The sequence below is a fragment of the Alexandromys fortis genome, unplaced genomic scaffold (genome assembly GCF_014885135.2).
Source record: "Alexandromys fortis isolate MF-2015 unplaced genomic scaffold, M_Fortis_MF-2015_v1.1 scaffold_5, whole genome shotgun sequence".
Taxonomy (NCBI): domain Eukaryota; kingdom Metazoa; phylum Chordata; class Mammalia; order Rodentia; family Cricetidae; genus Alexandromys; species Alexandromys fortis.
In genome coordinates, this window is record NW_026067924.1 from 1,825,233 (window position 1) to 1,846,507 (window position 21,275).

The following is a 21,275-nucleotide window of genomic DNA, read 5'->3' on the forward strand; positions in this document are numbered from 1 at the left end:
GGGGGGGGGGGGGGGGGGGGGGGGGGGGGGGGGGGGATGTTGGGCACAGGAAAAGTCTTGTCATCAAGAATGAGGCGGCCCTGAGTCTTTGGCAGGTTCTCCTGCATAAATATAGAATGAAGTAAAAATAATAAAAGGACACCAAGCCATCGATGATGCTATCAGTCACAGTGAGTGACACACCAGCCATTGTGTCTCTTCAAAGGATAGCGTGAGCGGCCGTGGAAATTCCACATCACGCCTTTCTATATTGGGAGAAGCAAATAAAGTCCCTGGCAGTGGAAGTAATACGCTTTCTTGACATTTTGATAGCAGTGGGGAAAACGGGGGGGGGGGGGGGGGCAGAAGTTGTCCTGTGACTGGCTCGCCCATACAGCCAGGTTTGTTTTGTTTTCTTACTTTCCCCGGCTCCTCAGCCATAGTCTGAGGACCCAGAACAACAGAAGCAAGCTTTCTGGTGAAGTATGTGAATGGCTCTCTGTCACCTACCAGACTCAGACGGGAGGGAAGGCTCTTTAAAGGGACCATTGTATTCTCTGCTGCTGGGATGGTCAGTTCCTCTTGGCCTTCCTGTTTGCTCAGTAGTTGCGAACACACCAGATTGGAAGGGGGGGAGCAGGCTCCAATCTGCGTCATTGTCCTGTTTAAATAGGGAGGGGCCGGCACTTCCCTGCTGCCTGTCTCCCTTGTTCTCAGGCCCTAGGCTCCGGTGACCTGGACACAGTGTTTATGCTTCTTCCTTCTTCACCTGCATCTGTTTTGTTTTGTTTTTTTAACGTAATATCTTTTTCTCGAGAAAAAGAGTTCCTCTCTCCAAGTAGAGAACCAGGGATACAGAGGTCAGAACCCACTTCAATTTGGTAGGGAATGGGTATGGATTCTGTTTCACACACTGGGCTCACATTCTGGATATGGAAATGAAGCCAGGCAGTGTCTCTGAGCTTAAGTTCACAGCCTGGAATGGGGTGACGCAAAGCCTGCTGTAGAGAAACATGGAGAGATGGCTCAGCAGGTAAAGGTGCTTGTCCCCAAACCTAACAATGTCTGTCTGATCCCTGAGACCACATGGTAAAAGGAAAGAAACAACTCCTGAAAGCTACCCTCTGGCCTCTGCATGTATGTGCACACATGGACTGGACAGCATGTAGCCTTTGCTTGCATTTGCACACATGTACTAGATGTCACCTGGCCTCTGCATGCATGTGCACACATGTACTAGATGTCACCTGGCCTCTGCATGCATGTGCACACATGTACCGGACAGCACAGTCACAAAGAAACAGAGTGATAGAAAACTGGACAGGACATGATCAGATGGATTTTGGGAAAACAGTTATTCTATTTATATGGAGGATGGGTTCTAAGCTGGGAAAAGGTTTAATGAAGTAGAACCAGTTGGGAAATCTCACTTCAGGAAAATGGAAAAAAAATAGGTAAAACAAACAAAACTAAACTAAAACCAAACAACCTAGTTATTGCTAAGATTCACACCTGGGGGGCCTGCGAGACAGGATATGGCATCTGACAACTGGGGCCAGGTAGTGACGAGTGTGCCAACCTCAGGCTCCCAGCTTGGGCAGGCCACTGCTAAAGCAACAGGAAAGGGGTTTCTTCGTTCCTTGGTCGTGAGACAGAGATGTCCCATCAGTCAGCAAAGTGGGTAAGAACAGGAGTGCGCAAGTGTATCCGTTCTGTACTGTGGGTCTGGGTCGTACCTACATGCCTATGTCATCACCTGGGTGACAGATCATTTCGAGAGCAATGAGATAGAGGAGGGGACAAGTGCAAAAGAGAGGTCCCCTGGGAACATGACTACTTAAGAGATGAGGGGGATGGCCTATTGATGGAGACAGAGAGTGTGTGGCCCAGAGAAGAGGAAGAACCGGGAAGCAAGGTCTTGGAAGAATAGAAACCAAACTAAGTGAACTTGTAGAGAACATGAGGTGGATTGAGAGGCAAGGTCCCTTCGGATGGGATTTATAGACACTGATATCCAATCCCCATTAAAGTAATTATTACTGTAATTTTAGGGTATAAGCCTATGCCCTGGCAGCCTTAACAAGCTAGATTTCACCCCCTGTATTCCCTCCATCAATTAAAGAACTAGATAATTGCTAAGCTCTCAAGAAAACCAATTCCGCTCTCCCGTCAGAGAACCAGGAACGCAGAGCTCTGAACTCATTTCAATTTTATAGAGAATGGGTGTGGATTTTATTTCAGACACCGGGCCCACATTTCTGGAAATGGAAAAGGAGACAGGCAGAATAGTGAAAAGTGGAGAAAGGAGGTTTATTCAACATGACCACATTGGAGAAAAGAACAAATGAAAGGGTCCAGCAAGCCCCCGGCCCATCTTCTAGGACATTGGTATGGATTTAAATTGCAGCAGAGGGCAAGAGGAGCGCATAACTAAGTAGTCTTGGTCCGAGCACAGTCCTGTCCATCACAGTTCCATCGCTGTCTGCCTCCAGTCTCTTCTGCAAGGTTCTCCAGCTTGGCAGAACCATGTGAAATCTCTACCCAGGAGACAAGTTCCTCCCCTGACTGGCACCAGGCTCTTGCCTTTCCCTTCCCCCAGCATGAGATTCCTGGGGAGATTTCAATTGCTTAGGGTCCACTATCTCAACAATCTGCTAGACAAAAGGAGGGGACACAAGCGTTGCCTTAGACTATCTCCCCTCCTCCCAGAAGCCAGGAAACAGGAGGTCTGGCTTCATACCCAAGTCCTAAGGTCTTCTAGCCAGGTGACCTTACAAATCATTAACTTCCTGAACCTCCTTTTTTTCTTAGCTGTCAAGTGGAAGAGCTGGACTCTAACTCCTTGAAGAGCACTCTGTCTTCCAAGTTCTGCTCCCTGCCCCAGCAGTACTCTCTGCCTTTGGAATTGCCAATCTCTGGAAACTTGGCATTCAGCTGGGTATCGAATTACCCAGCTCTTATCTCTCCTTGATTTGTTTCTGTGTTGACATTCTCCCCACCGCCACCAGCCCTCAGCCCCGTCCCCCTCCCCCAGAGATAAATATCCAAGGGGCTGGGGATTAAGAAAGAGTAGATCTTAACTAGAGGACTTCTGCCCTCTCTGGTGTTTTCCCTTAAGATGCTCAGATAAGAGCTTCTGACTTTGGGGCCTCCAGAATCACACCTTTCCTATAAAGAAGAACACCCCCACACTTCTAAAGCAGGAATGAACTCTTTCTTGGCCCTCTCATGAGTCAGTATCCTCTGGAGTGAGGACCCCAGGTTCTAGCTTTTATCATTACCCTCTCACCAAGCAAACACACAGAAGTGATGCCTCTTACCCAAAACTTTCTAAATTACTTTTGTTTTCTCTGTGTAATGGGTATTTTGTCTGCAGACTTCTCTATGCACGGCTTACACACCTTGTGCCTTTCGAAGCCAGAAGAGGGCATTGGATGCTCTGGAACTGGAGTTACAGGGGGTCGTGAGCTGTCGTGTGGGAGCTGGGAATTGAGCCCAGGTCTTCTGGAAGAGCAGTCTTAACCACCAAGGCATTCCTTTAGCCCTAGGGTGGTTTCTCAATTGAAAACTGAGAAGAGAGAAGTGACCAGGAAGCCTGAAGTCAAGTGCCACCCAGCAAAGGAAATCAAAATCCACAATGGCCTGGGGGTCTCCAGCAGTGCTGAAATATTCATTTGAATTCACTTATTTCATTCTCATGGCAAACTCGCAAGAGTACCAGCCTCAGTCTTGTTCTTATCCTAGGGATGAGAAGGATAGGGCACACAAGCAGAAAGCCCTAGTAACACATTTGGAACTGCAAACTCCCAAAACTTCATTCATTCCATAAACATGGGGTGAAAAGGGGTTTACCTTCAGAACCTTCTTGTCTAATGGAACAGAACCCAGCCAGGGCACTGAGAGGAAAGCTAAAGCAACTTCCTAGAGAAGAGGGTCAACTTAGAAAACCCCAGTCCTATGTCCAGCTCTGCTACCCAAGTGTGGCCCTTGGGGAAACACCAAGCCTGGGTCCTCATCTTTAAAACAGAGCAGCAGGCTCACAAACTCTTTACAGGGGTATGTAACTATAATGACCCATTTAGGAAAATGACTAGCTATACGCATTAACTATCTTTAGGCTGCTGAGAGGTTGAAGAACTCGGTCTTGTTTTAACCAAGGCTGATGTCTACAAGTTCTCTCTGAATCCCATTATGTCATGAGAAGACTGGAGAGATGTTGTGGGCAATGGGGCAGGAGAATTCACCAGTAGTCCCTGCTTTTGCAAGGCTGAGTGTGCTCTGGGATTCTCCTAGGAACATCTCATGTGCAGGCATAAGTACGCAAGCAGTGGGAAGGTCACGAGGACAAGACAAAGCACACGGAGCAGACTCACAAGGGGATTTCTATCTGCCTCTAATCAAGTGTGGCCCAGCGCTCCACTCAGCACCTCGTGGTGTTCCAGGACCTGGAAGTGGCCCAACTGTGAATACCTCCAGCTGATTGTGGTTGACTGAGCTGCAGCCCTTTGCCTGTCTACTGTTTTCTCTTCTTTCCCTCCTTTGAAGTCAGTATGATTGCACGGCTATCAGTCTTCAGCTCCCATGTGGCTGTCCCAAATCTATTGCTTCTGATTTCGTCTAGGGGCTTCCTCCCCAGCCATTCCCAGTTATTGAACAGGCCCAGGAGAACAGGACAGAACAGAGCCACCAGTTCCCTCCACGCTCTAAAATTATAATCCTGGTGTGGTTCTTTCCCTGAGATGTGGGACAAAGGACTAGAATCTTGTCCTCTGTAAACCTATGACTCTTCTTTGCAGGGACAGAACACTCACAAGATGGAAGAAGAGACACACAGAGGTCTTAGCATCCTGGCACATTCTTTTTTTTAAAAAAAAAATATTTATTTATTATGTATACAATATTCTGTCTGTGTGTATGGCTGCAGGCCAGAAGAGGGCACCAGACCTCATACAGATGGTTGTGAGCCACCATGTGGTTGCTGGGAATTGAACTCAGGACCTTTGGAAGAGCAGGCAATGCTCTTAACCTCTGAGCCATCTCTCCAGCCCCATGGCACATTCTTTAATCACTCTAAAAACTAGGCAAGGTCATGGCCAGATCTTATTATTTTATATATGAGCTTTTCATTGTTAGGAGGAACCCAGTGCTTCCTACAATACAGCTGCTAAGGAAAACCCTCACCTGAAACAAAAGCTCTGAGCTTAGCTACTGCCACTGCTTCTCTATGGAGGTCAGTGAACTCACATCTCGTAGTGATCATATTTGTGGCTCCATCTCTCCTCCTTAAATTGTGTGTTCACACTAAAAGCAGATTGGTTAGCCACCTGCACTGAGAGGCTGAGGCTGAGGCAGTATAGCAAGACGCCGTGTTTAATGGAAAAGAAGATTCAGAAGTAGTTGACCAACACAAAATGAGAATATACTCCCTTTTTTTTTGTCTGTGCTTTTTGTTGGTGTTATGGTTTAGTGGGTTTTGTCCTTCTGTGTTTGTTTGGTTTGGTTTTTGTGGGGGAGGAGAGAAAGAATCTGAAGTTAATTGGGTAGGGAGATAGAAAGAATCTGAGAGACCTTGGGGGAATGCGAAGTTATGACCAACGTACCTTGTATGAAAAACTTTAAAAATAATTTAAAACGTAGTGAAAGTAAAACAAACTTTATACATCATTTCAAAGATGGGAAGCTGTGGAAGTGGACGTCCTCCATGCTCCCGAGCAGACGCAGACCCTTCCCATACACAGCCGCCCCACCGAGGAGACCTACACACAAGTGCGAGTCCTGTGGTTTCAGACAGAGTCCAGGAGAAGATGATTAATGCATGCCCAGCTGAAAGAAATGAAAAGCATGGGACTGGGAGATCAAGTCCACATTTCTGGAGAGGAAAACAGGGGCAAGAGTCCAAAGAAAAGCAGTCCCAAAGTCCACAAATACATTATGGTGTGAAATTAAGTCATAAGCATGCTCCAGCCAACCAGAATGAGCCCCACCACAGTGACACTAAGTGCATCCAAACGCTTAAATGACATCCGAGAGGGGTCACATTTAGTTTTTCCGATGCCTGCGATGGGTTCCCTATGTCCCCCCCCCCCCCCGCCCTGCTTCTCAGCACTCTGGGAAGGGGCAGGCATGTGGGACTGGCTGCCAGGGTGCTGGGAATCTTCAGAGCCTTTGAAAGCCTTCCAGGAATGTCAGCACAGACTGCCTGCCTGCTCTCTGTTCAATGCCCACTTTAGCTGTCTGCTGAGGACTGGATGTGCCAGACAGGCCTTCATACAAAGACAGAGACTGTTCTGAGCCCATGAAAAGAAGGCACAGCCTTTCAGATGTGAATGGCGAGATTTAAGAAGTAGGTGACTACGTGGCAGGGGAAAGAAGGGCTCTCAGAGAGGTAGGAGAGAGACCAAACCAATGTATGAATGCATTCCTGGGACCTCTCCACCACCGGGTCTGGAAAGATAGACTTTGTCCCTGCGTGATTTCCAGAGTACAACGCTATGCTTTGCTTGTAGATTCCTCCTGCATCCAAAGGCCTCCTTAATCATAAAAAGATATGCTAAGCCCTGCCAAGGCACAGTTATGTGTACCTCTATTTACATTTCAATGCTGAATAAAATTTCTGTTTGTAGTATGTGTCATTTAGGATTTTCCTTATTTTTCACCCGAAATATATGAGAACATTGAGGGCAGTCCGCTGCGGTGCACGAACAGCTTGGACCGCTCTTCCCTTTCATTTCGCTCTGAAAAAGTGAAGAAGGATGCTTTGCCTGTTGACCCCTTCCTAACACTTTTAGCGACGCTAGCCCAACTCCTTGGCAAAGCACCCACCACTGGAGGGAAGATCTCTTCTGGGGCTCTGAGCTTTTCTGAGGAGTCTGTCTGATGTCACTGGGTGCAGACACACAGTGTAGCTGTGTCTGTCTTTTGTCTGAGCCATCTGCTTCCTTTCTTGCAGGCTATTGTTCATATTTCTTCTCTTTTTCCAGGAAGTGCGTCTGTCCCGAAACACGTGGGCTCTATAAGTGCTAAGGAGGCAGCCAGCCCTAACGTTCTAACACAACTTCTCCTGTTTTCCCTTCCTAGAATCTGATGGCAAGAGCCTTATATGACAATGTCCCCGAGTGCGCCGAGGAGCTGGCCTTCCGAAAGGGAGACATCTTAACGGTCATAGAGCAGAACACAGGAGGACTAGAAGGGTGGTGGCTGTGTTCCTTACATGGTCGCCAAGGCATCGTCCCAGGCAACCGGGTGAAACTTCTGATTGGTCCAGTGCAAGAGACCTCCAGTCATGAGCAGCCTACTGCTGGACCCATGGCCTTTGGCCAACAGAAACTCTACCAAGTGCCGAATTCACAGGCAGCATCTCATGATACCGTCTATCAAGTACCGCCCTCCTACCAGAATCAGGGAATTTACCAAGTTCCTACTGGCCATGGTACCCCAGAACAAGACGTGTATCAAGTGCCACCATCAGTTCAGAGAAACCCTGGAGGCACTAATGGGCCCCATCTAGGCAAAAAGGTAAGTGATTAACTAGAATTTTGTTCCTTCTTTTATGCCATTCATTCTACTTAGAATAATAGAAGCAATCCACAAATAATAGTTGGAAATTGCCCCAAAGCAAACATACTAAATGGCTCACCCCAGATATCATTATTGCATCGAATTTCCATTGATGAGTCGATGACAAAAAAATTTTTTTCCCAAGACAGAGTCTCACTATGTTCATCCCAAGTTGCCTTGAACTTGAAATCCTCTTGCCTTGGACTCCTGCATGCTGGGTTTACGGGCATGTGATATCACATCCAGCAACAATACTTTGTTGAACTACTGTGTGCCAAGTACTATTGACAGGCAGCCATTGTAAATGGTATTTCATTCTGGACCAGACTTAAGCATACAATTGTATCTCTTCAGTTGTGTGATGGGTCTGCTAGACCTGGATTCTGTGTCTAAGTGGTTTGGAGTCTTTTCTACCTCTTCCTTGAGTAGTGTGGGCCCAGTTGTTACTCAAGCATACTGACACAGTGTGGATCCTTTTTCCTAGGCCATGAGCTAAATTGTGAATTTGTCTGTCTGGACAAAAAAAAAAAAAATCAATCAAAAGTAGAAGTAAAAAAAGGCTGAAAGTACACCCTGTCTACCAACTCATTCTTTAGATTTTGAGTTTAAAGACTGATTTATTCAAAATCCTTAAGTATTAGTGGACTTAGAATAAATTCATTCTTGTTTTCTTGAAATAATTCTAGTAACGATGTCCAAGGTGGAAGGCAAATGCTTGGATGTTAAGGAGATGTTATTTTAAAAAAAATTATAAGGAAATGTGATGTACTCCTCAGATTCTCATCCCTATAACCAAATATTTGAGACAGACAACTTCATAAAAAGGGAACATTTATGAACTAATCTCAGAGTTTTGCTGGTTCTAGGACCTGCCTTGGACATTAGCTCAGAGGTGGCAAAGCCTCTTCCACCTGTCATCACGCCTCCTCTGGGAGCCACTCCCCCAGTGACCTCAGACCCTACCCAAGTCGCGTGGCTAGGGAGCCCCACCTGTTGGAGTCTCAACCCTGAGCCACTGGGGTTGAATAGAAATGCGTTATTAGGTTATGGACATTGGCCACGTTTTCTACTTTTGATACTTGTGATAAAGTGGTGAACTAAAGGCTAAACAGAGCCTTCTCAAAGCATACCGTGCACCGAGGGAAGCAATAAATACAAGGTCAGATGGGTGTGTGTGCTGGGAAGAAAATAATGGCACTGGGCTCGCAGGCCAACAGCCAAACCCACAATGATGTTTTTGTACCCATTAAAAGGGAGGGATTTCCTCTTTCCTTTGTCAGAAACTTCCAGTGGTTCCTTCAAGGTTTGCTATTAAAAGTAGACTAATTTCATACAATAAGAAAATATCTCCAGACTCCAAGAGGAAGGGTGAAGTTAGATACCAGAAGAAGCTTGTCACTGCTGACACAAAATGTAGATGAATTTACAAATCTATGTAAGCGAGGTAATAGTTGATCTTTTCTCTAAGTGAACCTGTTTTTTAAAGATTGATTATTTTTATTTTGTGTATATGAGTGGTTTGCTTGCTTATGTCCGCACCACATGCATGCCTGGTACCCAAGGAATCTGGAAGAGGGAGTTGGATACCCTGTAATTGGAGTTAATAACAGTTGTAAGCCACCGTGTGAGTGCTTGGACCGAAACCTCCAGTCTTCTGCAAGAATGAGTGCACTTAACCAATGAGCCATCTCTCTAGCCCCTAGAACTCCTCTTTTTTAAAAGGGGCCAGGGGAACAAAGATTTACTTTTGGATTCCTTACCAATGAATGCATTTCCTAATCACCTATTATACAAAATGTGTGTTTTAACAAAACACATCTCAAGGGCACAGAATGCATCTCAAGGGGACCTGATCCAAGTTCTGTCTGCTAGAAGGAATTCTCTAAGACGAGGTAGACAGCTTCCCTATGTAAAGTCCTCAGGACAGAGATCCTGGCTAGAGGCCATAGGCAGCCACGTGACTTTCCGAAACCCTTCTCACCCGGGTGATTTCAGCTCCAAAGGGAAGGAATGCCAAGCCTGGCCTCTGTCCCCAGAGGGGGAAAGAACAGTTGAAAGGTGTAACTATAAATAAGTCATTCTCTCATGCCTTGCCTCGGTGGCTTGCACCTTAAAAATAGCCCTCCCTCATCTGAGCTGGTTCGAGGCAGACAGAGGAGGCCAGAACAGGAAATGCTTGGCTGAAAGGCAGAGGGACCCAGCTTTCATCACGGTTTATTTTGGCAGGAAGGTGACATGTTTTCCTTTTCGGTTCTCAACCTTTTCATTCCCATGTCTGGGAAGTCAGGAGCCTCAGCCCTCTTCCCATTGCCTGTGTTGTGGATGACGGCAGCAGCCTTCTCCTTGGCTCCTCTCCGGGTCTCCATTGATGTCAGGGGCTGAGGCCCTCAGGTGGCTCCAGGTCATTCCACGTTTTCTTTTGCTCTGTGACTTTCACACCCCAGAACCTTCTGTGTTCAGCAAGGGGCAGGCAAACCCTGCGGCAGCGAACCAGCTCCTAAGAAACCCTGCAAACCCTCCTGCAGTGGAGCTTGCACAGTGCGGATCTGCCTGCTGTGGGCTAGGAAGGAAAGGTCAGGGAAGGCGATCCTAGCCCTTCCCTACCACGTACCAGGGTCCTCCATAGCATACCCTGTGAAAGTGTCTCGCTGCCTTTGAGACTACAGGCTCCCTGCTTCCTTTCCCCTGAACACACCTGCGGGGGAGTAATTTTACCTCTTCCTTCCTTTTCTTTCCATCCCTCATTCTCTGCTGCTTCTTTTCCTCCTCCTTTGTCTTCCTCTCTCCTCCCTCCCCCTTTTCTCTCCCCTTCCTTTCATCCCTTCCCCCTTTCCCACTGTCCCCTCCCTCCAGCCCACTCTCGTTCCTGACTTCCCCCTTTCCTTTTCTCTTCCTTCCCCTCCACCCCCCCTTCCTTTTTATTATCCTTCCCCCCCTTCTTCACCCCTCCTTTCTTTCTTCTTACATTTTCTTTCCTAATGGAGATGGCTTAGCTGCTAGGAGGTAATTGCAACAACCTTCCAGGCAATAGTAACTGCTTTAAGACTCTGGGCTCCATCTCCCTTGTGGGTGTAACTCCCAGTGGATGCAAATTTTAGTGGCTTAAGTCAGACCCGGATCTCAGTGTAGGGGAGAGCAGATGTGGGTTAATTATTATTTCTCATTTTAGAAGTTTGACTGGCTAGCTAAATAACTCACTCATTTTCTCTTCTAATTTTCTGTCTGTAAATGGTGATAAACCAAGGCCGAGCTAGTAGTAGTTCTAGCTGTGGTGTTTAAAAGCTGTTTAAGGAAAATGAGGAAGCAGTAGGAACTTGTTCTGAGCTCGTAGATTTAATGAGCAAGACTGACACCCAGAAAGGGAGGGACATCAAGTCAGCTGCAGATTCCTAGGCCTGCCTCATGGCCCCTCTTTCAGGAAATCTCGGAGGGGAGGCCCAGAAACCTACATTTTCTCGAACTCTTTGCCTAGCCTAGCGGGAGTTGGCCAAGGACTGCACTTAGAAATGACTCTGAGGAGTGCCAAGGGCTGGCTTGGATGTGTTCCAGTCTGACTGTGACGGGGCTTTCCACAGTTCAGAACCCTCCCGCATTGGTACAGCGTGGGCTTCAGAAGGTTCATCTGCCACCGTGGCCTGATGAATCACTCCAAACAAAGGACACGATGAATTCTGCCTTCTGCCTTGCTTCCCCCAGCCTTCCTGCACACCATCCACGTTAACCCACAGCCAGAGTTTGCTACCTACCGAGTGCTAATGAGAACCACACACACACACACACACACCCTCTGTGAACCAGGGAGACCAGGAGCTCGGTGGACCTCAGTCTGGCTCCCGCCAGCATTCCCGGGCTTTGTGTATTCAGCAAATTACAGGTGTTCTCTCAGATACTGCTCCTCCATTTGTGAAGTGGGAATAAGCCTGCTCACCACATGCTGGGAAAGTTAATGGCAACAGTAGGTGCAAAGCTGCGTGATGCTTACCATCATGGGAGCTTCAAGTCCTGTCTCCTGCCTTTCTCTCCTTTCTCAGACTTCTGTTTGGGTTTGGGCTTTGTTTGTTCTAGACAAAGTCCCAAGTGACCCCAGGCTGGCCTCACACTCGATACGTGACTGAGAATGACTTTGAACTTCTGATCCTCCCCAGTGCTGGGATAACAGGTGTCTGAGCCCACACCCAGCTTTCAGCATTCATGTTGAATGTATGGAACATGTGTGGTTCTCAGTATGTCCCATGTATGTCCCACACTCTATTCCCAGCCAATGTGCTGAACCCTTTGAGCGCGTGGGTCTCTCCCTGGTTCTGTAAGAATTCTGGAGAGGATGGTAAGGGACCGAAGTCATCTGGAACCCTCACACGCTGACACTTTGCTTGGCTGCATGACTCTTCTCTCTGGGTTTTATGTGCGGGGCTGCTCTATTCATTAGGCTTTATGGGCAGAGTGCCCAGAGCCTGTGCAAAAGTTTGAAAACTGAATAGAAAAAGAGAAAACTTCGAGCTGCAGAATGTGGAGCTCAAATAAGTGCAAAACAGAAATTAATCAACCCCAAGACAAGCGCTTAGGAAAGATCATCACGCAAGCCCCATTAATTCTATGTGGGACTCGTGACACTTCCATTACACTTGGAAAACAATTTGTAAGTCAGGGCTTTCTCACTCTGCAAAGACTTCTAAACATGTGTTGAGGGTGCCAAGAACTCACAGACAATTCTAAATTAAATGAGTTACTCATAGTCAAATAATAAAAGCTGAATTTTCTAAAAAAAAAAAAATTCAGCCTTTAAAAAGGGAAAATTCTACTCAAAATATGGGAGTTGGATTCAGGTTGGAGAACCCAAATGCTCTCAAGTCAAAGGCCTTCAAAGGTCGGAGAACCACCTCACTTCTCTGCTTCAGAGAGCAACCGCCACGGGACACACCTGGTTCACACTCAAGCTGCGTGAGGAACAATGTTAGTTATTCTTTTCTTGAAGCAACCCTTTACTTAGCTAAGTTCTCATGCGCATGTATATCTTTATTTTCCATGGATGTGTGTGGGTGCAACACACATGTGGAAGACAGTGAACAGTGCATGGCAGTTGGTTCTCTCCTTCCACTGTGTGGGTTTCTGGGATTGAAATAAGGCCGGCAGGCTTAACTGCAGGTGCCTTTACCCACAGAGCCATCCCCGCAGCCCTCGACGGCAGCTCTGTAAGACTTGGTACTTTAACTCTAACTAGCAGAATTTTGAAAGACTGGTTCGGAGCTCCCTTCTGACTCGAGGAGGCCAAGATATCAGCCAAATAGCAGCACACAGATCGGCGTGACAAATGGATGAGCCAAGTTCCACTAACCTCAAAACTAACCCCCGAAAGGTGATTCCGAGCCTCTTACTCACCCAGTCTCCCCCTGTTCACACCTTCCCCAACAGCTCACGGCCACGTGATGTGACAGAGAGCACAGAGTTTCCCGCCAGAGGGCCCTTACAGGATGCACAAGTCATCTTCCATAATCATAACTGTCCTTAAATAAGAAATGTGATACCAAAGCAAAAACTGATGACATAGATTTGGGCTGTAGGGATGGAGATATAGCTCCGTAAAAGAGCACTTGTCTAGCATACGTGAGGTGCTAGATATCATTTAAGCCAGGCGTGGTGGAACATGCTTGTCCTCTCAGCACTCAGGAGGCAGAGGCAATCATACCAGGGGTTCAAGGCCATCTTTGGCCACATTTTGAGTTAAAGATCAGTCTGGACTCCATGAGACCCTGTCTCAAACAAATCAAATAAAATAGGGGAAAAAAAATTACGTTGGGCTTGTCTGAGGCCTAACATTTTTCCTAGTGTTATCAGCAAGACTAGTAAACTCTTTCGTAGTCTCCAGAGGGAAAACTTAGACTTTGTATACCGACTCTCAGAGCAGAGGGTACCATGACGTCTAGGATACCTTCCCTCCCACAGTGTATTTTCAAACCGCTCACACCTTAAAACTCATCTGTAGCTTAAAACTTTCCCTTGGAAGCCCCGTATTCTCTTCCTATCTTCTGACCCCATAATATATGCACACCTCACTGATACTGTGGAGCTCACAGGAAATGGGATGGGCTGCCGCCATGGTCGAGGCTGGGGCAAGCACTAGTTTGTGGTGGCTTCTTAGAAAACTCGAGTACTGTCAAGATTTACCAAGCCCCATGACATCATCTCTAAGATGGCCAATTCCAAAATAGGGCACAGACAAATAATGCTGGGAGGAAATGACTCAAAGACTTTAGGCAGGTCTTCCAGACTGGTTCCTGAAAGGTAATACAAGATCCTGAAATGCATTAGTTATGGTGTCTGTGCCTTCTTAGACACTGAATCATCACAACACACACACATATACAGACAGACACCCATGAGTGTTGGCTTAGGAACCAAAGACTTCCCTTGTTGGCATTTAGGCATTTTGAAATCAGTTGCCTCTGGCAACCTCAGATACCAGCCAGCTAACTGCTATGTATATTAAACAATATTATTTGAATACTAACAAGTAAAAAAAAATAGATTTAGAGGAAACTTACGTTTCTGGAGAGGACAAGCTCTGACTTTTTACCTCCCTTCCTTTTGTTCCCTGTTGTCTGTCATCTGTCTATTCGTTTGTCTGTTTCTGCCCCTCTGTCTCCTACCCTCCCTTTCTCTCTCTCTCTCTCTCTCTCTCTCTCTCTCTCTCTCTCTCTCTCACACACACACACACACACACACACACACACACACACACACACACACANTCTCTCTCTCTCTCTCTCTCTCTCTCTCTCTCTCTCTCTCACACACACACACACACACACACACACACATACACACACACACACACACACACACATACACACACACACACACACACATACACACACACACAGCTAAAAAGTTCATCCTAGGGCAGAAGATACTCCCAGTTTTTTCTTATATAAAGTCAGTAAAGTGCAGCTATGTCCCAGAATTGTACATTTTTATATAAAGATAAACCTAAGAAATATTCCTAAGGGTCTAGCTTGTGAAACCGCCCAGAGTACTGAACTGTTACCTACAATGTCTCCCCTGAGAGATCAAGGTGCATTTTACATCTCACAGTGCCTTGGAGGTCCTCAACCGTGTGGGGTGGGGCTGGTTGAGCTCACCCTGAACTGAAAGGCTGTGTTCCCAGATGGTCACCCACGCCAAGGGAATGAGCAAACCCTAACACCTCCTTCACTGAACAAAGGTCCTTTTTGTTTGGTCATGGCCAAAGTCTTCAGATTCAGCGACAGTCTGTCAGAAAGCTCGCAGATAATACGTATTTCTGAGGGCGCATTAGTAACTTTGCACACACCCACACCGAGACAACGGAGGCTAACCTTCCCTGTCCACCGACGGCTTGTTAAGTGGCTGCTTATCTGAGCGAGTAAGATGTCTCCTGTCACAGGAGGCCTCACTGCATGGATAATGAATGCTCTCTGAGGGAGAGCTTATTTTATTATTAATGATAAAACCTGGAAAATCTTGTTTGAGTGCCTCTTTAAGAAACAAAAGAAAAGAAGAAAACCAGTTCACCGGAATTCATTGCACAAAATGTGGGGCTAGAAAATGTCATGGTTCAAACACTCTGTTCTAAGTAGTCATACCTGAACCATCGTGTCTGGTAGCAGCCAGCAGATTCGCCCAACTCCTTTGACACTGTGCCATCTACAAATGTCTAGCTATTCTGGGATACATACAACTCACAAATTGCAGGGTGCGCATGGTCGCTATGAGAGGTCTGCCCACCGGTACCCGAGGTACAGGTGGCTCACTCACAGGACAGTGTGTGTGTGAACACTCAGCAGGTGCTGTTAATTTCTCTGGAGAGACCCAAGAGGTCCACTCTTCGAAAGAACCTTGTGGAACATCAGAGTCTGAAACACGGTGCCCAGTCTTATCCTGCAATGTGGCTTCAAATCTGAAGCACGGAAATGACCTTAAAATGCCTCCCAGCCTCTGCTCCATTTTATCTTCTGTGTCATCTAACCCTCCTGGCAGCTTCCAGCGTGCACAGTGTAGCTTTCCTTCCCTCCACCCTGCAGAGGAAACAGCTGAGGTCTGAGAAGTCAATCTGTTGGAGTTAACTCACGGCCTCTCTCAAGAGGCCGTCCTGGTTTGAGCTCATGTCTGTCTGACTCCAGCGTTAATGGTTTCTACATCCCAGCTCGCAGGTGGCATTGCCAGGTCTAAAACGGGAGGGCACATTCACTTCATTCGCAATCCCAGCTCACCGGAACCCTGGGTGCTAAGAGACGTTGTGTTGGCCTGGAATTAATGTTGTTGCAGAGGGCTCGCACCTCACAGCCACACAGTAGCCAAAGAGCCAAGAAAGCCAAGCCATGGAGGTTCCAGCCACCCAGCTTTATGTCCAAAGCACCCATCTGGGAGATGTCAGATCTGCGGTACCACTGAGCATATGGCCATGTGGACATCTTCTCACGTGACATCACTGCTCCAAATGGATACGGTCCTATAATCAAATGGAGTTGTCTGCCAGACTGAATTAGCTGTAGACAGGGAACTCCAAAAGTGATACAACAGTTGTCAAGTTGTAACTCTCGTATATGGAAGTCACTTCTTTGAGAGCATTTCCTCCTATGTTTCTAGAAAATGCGTGGTGTGTGTCACTAATATAGGCAATAGGACACCGAGAAAGGACTGGAGGCACCAGCCGAAGTTACTTCCGACTTACTCCTCTGCTGATTGGCCGAGTGACCTCCCACACTTTAGTTCCCTCCCACACTTCAGTTCCCTAGACCGCCAAGTGGCCACGGCAGCTGGGTTCTCTCTAATGGCCTTTGACGAAATGCTCTGATCCAGATAGCCTTATCACATTCTTTCCCAGAACCACTTGCAAGATTTCATTAAGTAACCTACCCTCAAAAATCATTTTTAGAAAAATTCAGCTCAACCCCTAAACACTGGCAGTTTGTTCCTTTCCTTCCTTCGGGCCCGTCCCCCCTTCCCATCCATAGCCACTGTGCACATTAGATGAACTCCTCTTTTTAGAAGCTGGCAAGGGCAGATGGAGGCACAGGAGGCAAGAGTTGTGCTGTCTTAGACAGCCAAAACTCAGCTTTTAACAGACACAGGTCTTGTACACAAGAAAACTTCCAGGAAGTTCCTCATTTGGAGAGCTGTTTTCTATGCTTTATTAGACATGGAAGCACTTCCTCTTTGGTCTTGCTATTTTCTACCGTTTTTCCCTATATAAGCCTCATGGTTTGGGCAAAGAAAAAGACCTGGTACCTCTCAGCATGGCAGCCATCTACAGAACTAGCACCAAATTCTGCCATTTATTTGTCCCATCAGCCACCACATCCTTCCTCCCACTAAGCTGTGAGAGGCCTCCTACTCAAGGAGAAATAATACCCACAGTGGTGCCACACATTTAATCCCAGCACTCTGGAGACAGAAGCAGACGGATCTCTGTGAGTTCAAGGCCACCCTGGGCTACACAAGATTAAATCAGTCTAAAAGAGAAACAGAGCCAGGTGGTGATGGCTCACACTTTTAATCCCAGCACTAGGGAGGTGGAGTGGGAAGTGATATGGCTGGGTAGAGAGAGGAATATAAAGTGGGAGGAGACAGGAGCTCAGGATTCAGTCTGAGGATTCCTAGAGACAGGATCTTGTCTACGCAGTCTGAGGATTCAGAGAGGTAAGAACTAGTGGCTGGCTGCTCTGCTTCTCTGATCTGCCAGCTTTCACCCCCTAATATCTGACTCCGGGTTTTTATTTAATAAGACTAATTAGGATTGAGTTATACCCACTGGCATTTGGGTCACAAACTTCTCCTCCATCACCTCCTACCCCTGGTCCAACAGGGCAGTCTAGGGCATCTTTCTAAATCCTGATGTAAGAATGCATGTTGTTCTGCTGAATTTATTCAGATAACAAAAGAGTCCAAATGCCTGTCCTTTGGGGTTTCATTCAAAAGAACATTTCAGCCAACTGAAAGGGATATAAAAATTGGCTTTCAATGCCTAATTGCCACCAACTCTATTCAGCTTTGTCCCATAAAAGACCTTGGTCACTTGGGAACCCAGACGTCATTTCCCACCACAGTTTTGATGTTCAGTGCTTCTCGCTGCTCTCTGGTACTTGGTCAGTCCATAACTAAATATTTCTTTAGTGCTCGCTATACACAGGACTTCCTGGCAGCACCAGGGGAGACATGTTAGAGGCTTAACAATCAGGGTACTGTTTCCCTTGAGTGCTTTGACATACAAGGCTGTGGCAAACGCAAGTGGCCCAAGAGCGCCGTTTCACTTCAGAGCCTTCCTTCTCTTTGCCTTTTCCTCAAGTGGAGAGGGAGGCCGGCTGTGACTTAGATGGCTTACAGAATGTTTAGTTCCAGGATAAAATCAAATCTCAAACGTCCTTAAAGGAAAGTAAGTCATGTCCTTAAAATAGAGAGAAAAGGGACTCCAAGAAAGCAAGAGAAGCCAGCAATTGGGTGGGTTACGCCTGGCTCTGGCCCTGGGAGGGCGTGTTTGTAAGGTCAGACTGAGTTTTCATTATGGTGTTGCTATGCAAGTAAACAAATGAGCTCACTGCTGCAGCCAAGCTGGGCAGAGAGAATTTATAGAGAATTAATAAAGCCAGCGTAGACAACGTGTGGCTTTTCCTCTCCCCGCAGAAGTTTAAGACGGAATCTTGGACTTCAAATAGGCAGCTCACTATGGCTCTCAGTTGCTGAAAAGTGAGCCCTGGTCCTAGTGGGGCAGGCAATGGTGGTGGTGACATTTCTTTTCCTAGGATTTTCTTGGGAAAGGAAGGGGGCAAATTGCTCACTTAAGACAAAGGGTTATTCTAAAGCCCAACAAAGGCTCTGGTGTCTCTGTTAGTGCTTCTTTATTTCATTTGAGAGGAAGAGTTCCTACCTAATAATGAGTTTGAGAAGTCAACCTCGTCTTGTGAATGCATGAAACCCAAAGAGAGGTAGGCAGTGTAAATAAATCAAGGGGGCTAAGTAGGCAGACAGCAGGGTAATTACAGTTCCCACTTGTGCCGAGACAAAGCAACAGATGCCAGTCACATGACACCCTTGTTCATTAGCCCATCGCAGGGTTAATTGATGGCCAGGCTGTGGGGTCTGTCCTTGCCGTGCCATGCTCAAACCTCTCGCCGGCACCGGTTATGCTTTCTGAGTGGCATAGTTCCTGAGTTGCCTAGTTCTGGTGAAGATTTTAGGACAGAACACCAGAGCCTGGTTCTTCGCCTTCCTGCTCTGTCCCATCCTGGTCTAGTGTGTGTGTGTGTGTGTGTGTGTGTGTGTGTGTGTGTGTGCACATGTGTGCATGCACGTCCATACGGTGTGTCAGAATACAACTTGCAGGAGCTGGTTCTCTCCTTCTAGCTTGTGGGTCCCAGGGATTGAACCGAAGTGGTCAGGTTTTACCGGGATGCACTTTACTTACTGAGCCATCTGACCTGCCCGTCTCTAAATAGCAGGGGCAAAGGATTACCTGGTGCGTGCCGTTTCTCAAGCGGTTTTGCGGCGATGCAGGTAGAAAATGCTGGGATACAAAATTCGCTGCAAAACCAGACATCACCTTTGTAACTATTGTGATTGCCTATGCACTATGATCCTCTTAGAAGAAAGTGCTTCCGGGTGGAATTCTTTATTATCGTTTTAATTTTTCCTAATATTATAGCTTGTGATTTTTGTAGAGATTTTTTTTTTTTGACAGTGCTAGGAATAGGACCCAGGACTTTGCATGCGCTAGACAAGCACCCACCACTGGGCTACATCCCCAACCCTAGCTTAGTTACATACTGGGGTCAATAGGTAAAGGGAGTGGATGGGTGGTAATACATAGATAGATAATAGAGTAGATTTCAGAATGATAGCAACTAGAATCTGAGCAACGCTTTTGAAGTTTCCTGTGCTCTTCCCAGCCCATCTCCACATTTCTCCTCTCCTCTACTCAACTCTTTCTTACTCAAATAGTTTTCTGTTCCGTGTGTGTGTGTGTGTGTGTGTGTGTGTGTGTGTGTGCGCGTGCGTGCGTGTGTGTGTGTGTGATTTTAAAATAGCATAGTAATTATACATATTTATAGGGTATTTCAGTACTTGATCAGTTAAGGTGAGTTAACCTGTTCATCAGCTCAAACATTTATCATTTTCTGATGTTGGGGACTTTGAAATCCTCCCTACTAGCTATTTTGCAATACACAACTAATGCTTGTCAACTACAGTTACGTTTCTGTGCTATAGAACTTCAGAATGCTTTTCTCCTATTCAGCTGAATGCTCATGTACATCCACCATGCTCTCTGCACATCCCTACCCCTCCATTTCCCAGCCTTTCTTTAACCGTCGTTCGATTCATTCCACTCTCAGCTCCTATGAGATCAACTTTTCAGCTTCCGGTCCTGTTCCTCGTGGCTGCTGGTAGCATAGGAAATAGGGAAGAGTAAGACGTTGCATTGAAGGAAGAGTAGAGAGACACGGGAGTACCTGCGGATCTGAGGGGATAAGGGGAGTTTGCCTTCATGAGTGGTAGATGGCTGCTTCTTGCCTGCTTCTCGTGGTGTTCCAGTGAGCTAGCAGCAGGCAGCTGAGAGGCTGAAGTTGCCCTGATCCCAGATCTTCATTCAGGAGGTGCGACAGGTACCCAAGGGAAGCTACAGCCCAGGAAGACTTGCTGAGGCCTTGGCCCCAGTGACATCATGTAAGAAGTTATCTCTAGGACAAGGCTTTGCTTATACACATCGCAGAGGGCAGGCTCCATGTCCTGCTTCTTGGTGAGATGCTCTTGACAAGCGTTAGCTTGTGGTCTCCCACTGATGAGAGTTTTCATCACGGGTCCTGAGCACAGGACCTCGTCACTCTTCTCTTCAGAAAAGGTCTTCGTCTCTAAAAGCCCAGGAAAACACTCCGTCCCCCAGGGCTTTCCTCTGGAGTACCTTGACCTGTGTTGATGATAATCAGGACACTGGCAATACTGATAAAAATAATAACCCGAGTAAACCTGCTGATGACTATTAAGAGGCAAAGTCCCCTGTCATTTGTGACTTTGCTTTGATGCTCCCAGAACCTCCTGGGCCTCACTTCCAATGCTTCACACATGTATAAAGATGATTGTCTTTCCATCTAACTTAAACATAGGAGTTAGTGAATTTTTGTGTTATCTTCAGGTTTACTCATGAAACAGTTTGAAGGCAAACTGTCATGAGATCTTTGTACTAATATACAGACTACATCCCCACCAGGGAGCAAGCAAGAACTGGCCCTCCTCCTGTTGGTATTGTCTCACCTCCTGTGGTACTGGTTCCCTGGGTATCTTGGACGCTGTCACTTAAATCATTTTTTGTAAACATAATTTGAGGTCTGTGGCATTCTCTCTACCTCTAGAGAGGATTTGGTATTCATCTGCTAGCCGCATAGGCACAGACATATCCAAGCTCGTGCTTTTGCATGTCCCCCATGTGATGGCTTGCAGCCTGGCCATGGCTGTGCTCATGCTCTCATGGCTTCTAGGTGGTAGAATCACAGCTGTCCCCACCCCCAGCTTATGCCACCAACCATCTCCCTCTGTAGAGCCACTGCGCTTTTCAACCTTTGGTACAGAGCTCTTAAGACAGGAGGGCACTGGGAACTGAAGCACAGTGCTTATTCCTGTGAATTATGTTCTCTTTCTGGGGCCAAAGGAAGTAGTGGGGAATGATATCTTCTTTCTCCCAGCACAACTGCTGGTACGTTCGTTAGTGGTTGCTG

General features: G+C 46.8%; 1 protein-coding gene across 1 annotated transcript in view; it reads left to right on the top strand.

Annotated features, from left to right (window-relative positions):
• Positions 1-21,275, top strand: part of Nedd9 (neural precursor cell expressed, developmentally down-regulated 9) — a 50,306-nt gene that overhangs the window by 13,262 nt on the left and 15,769 nt on the right. Inside the window, exon 2 of the mRNA XM_050142267.1 lies at positions 7,057-7,494. Coding sequence (XP_049998224.1) covers positions 7,057-7,494 — 438 coding nt within the window. The remainder of the gene's footprint in view (positions 1-7,056; positions 7,495-21,275) is intronic.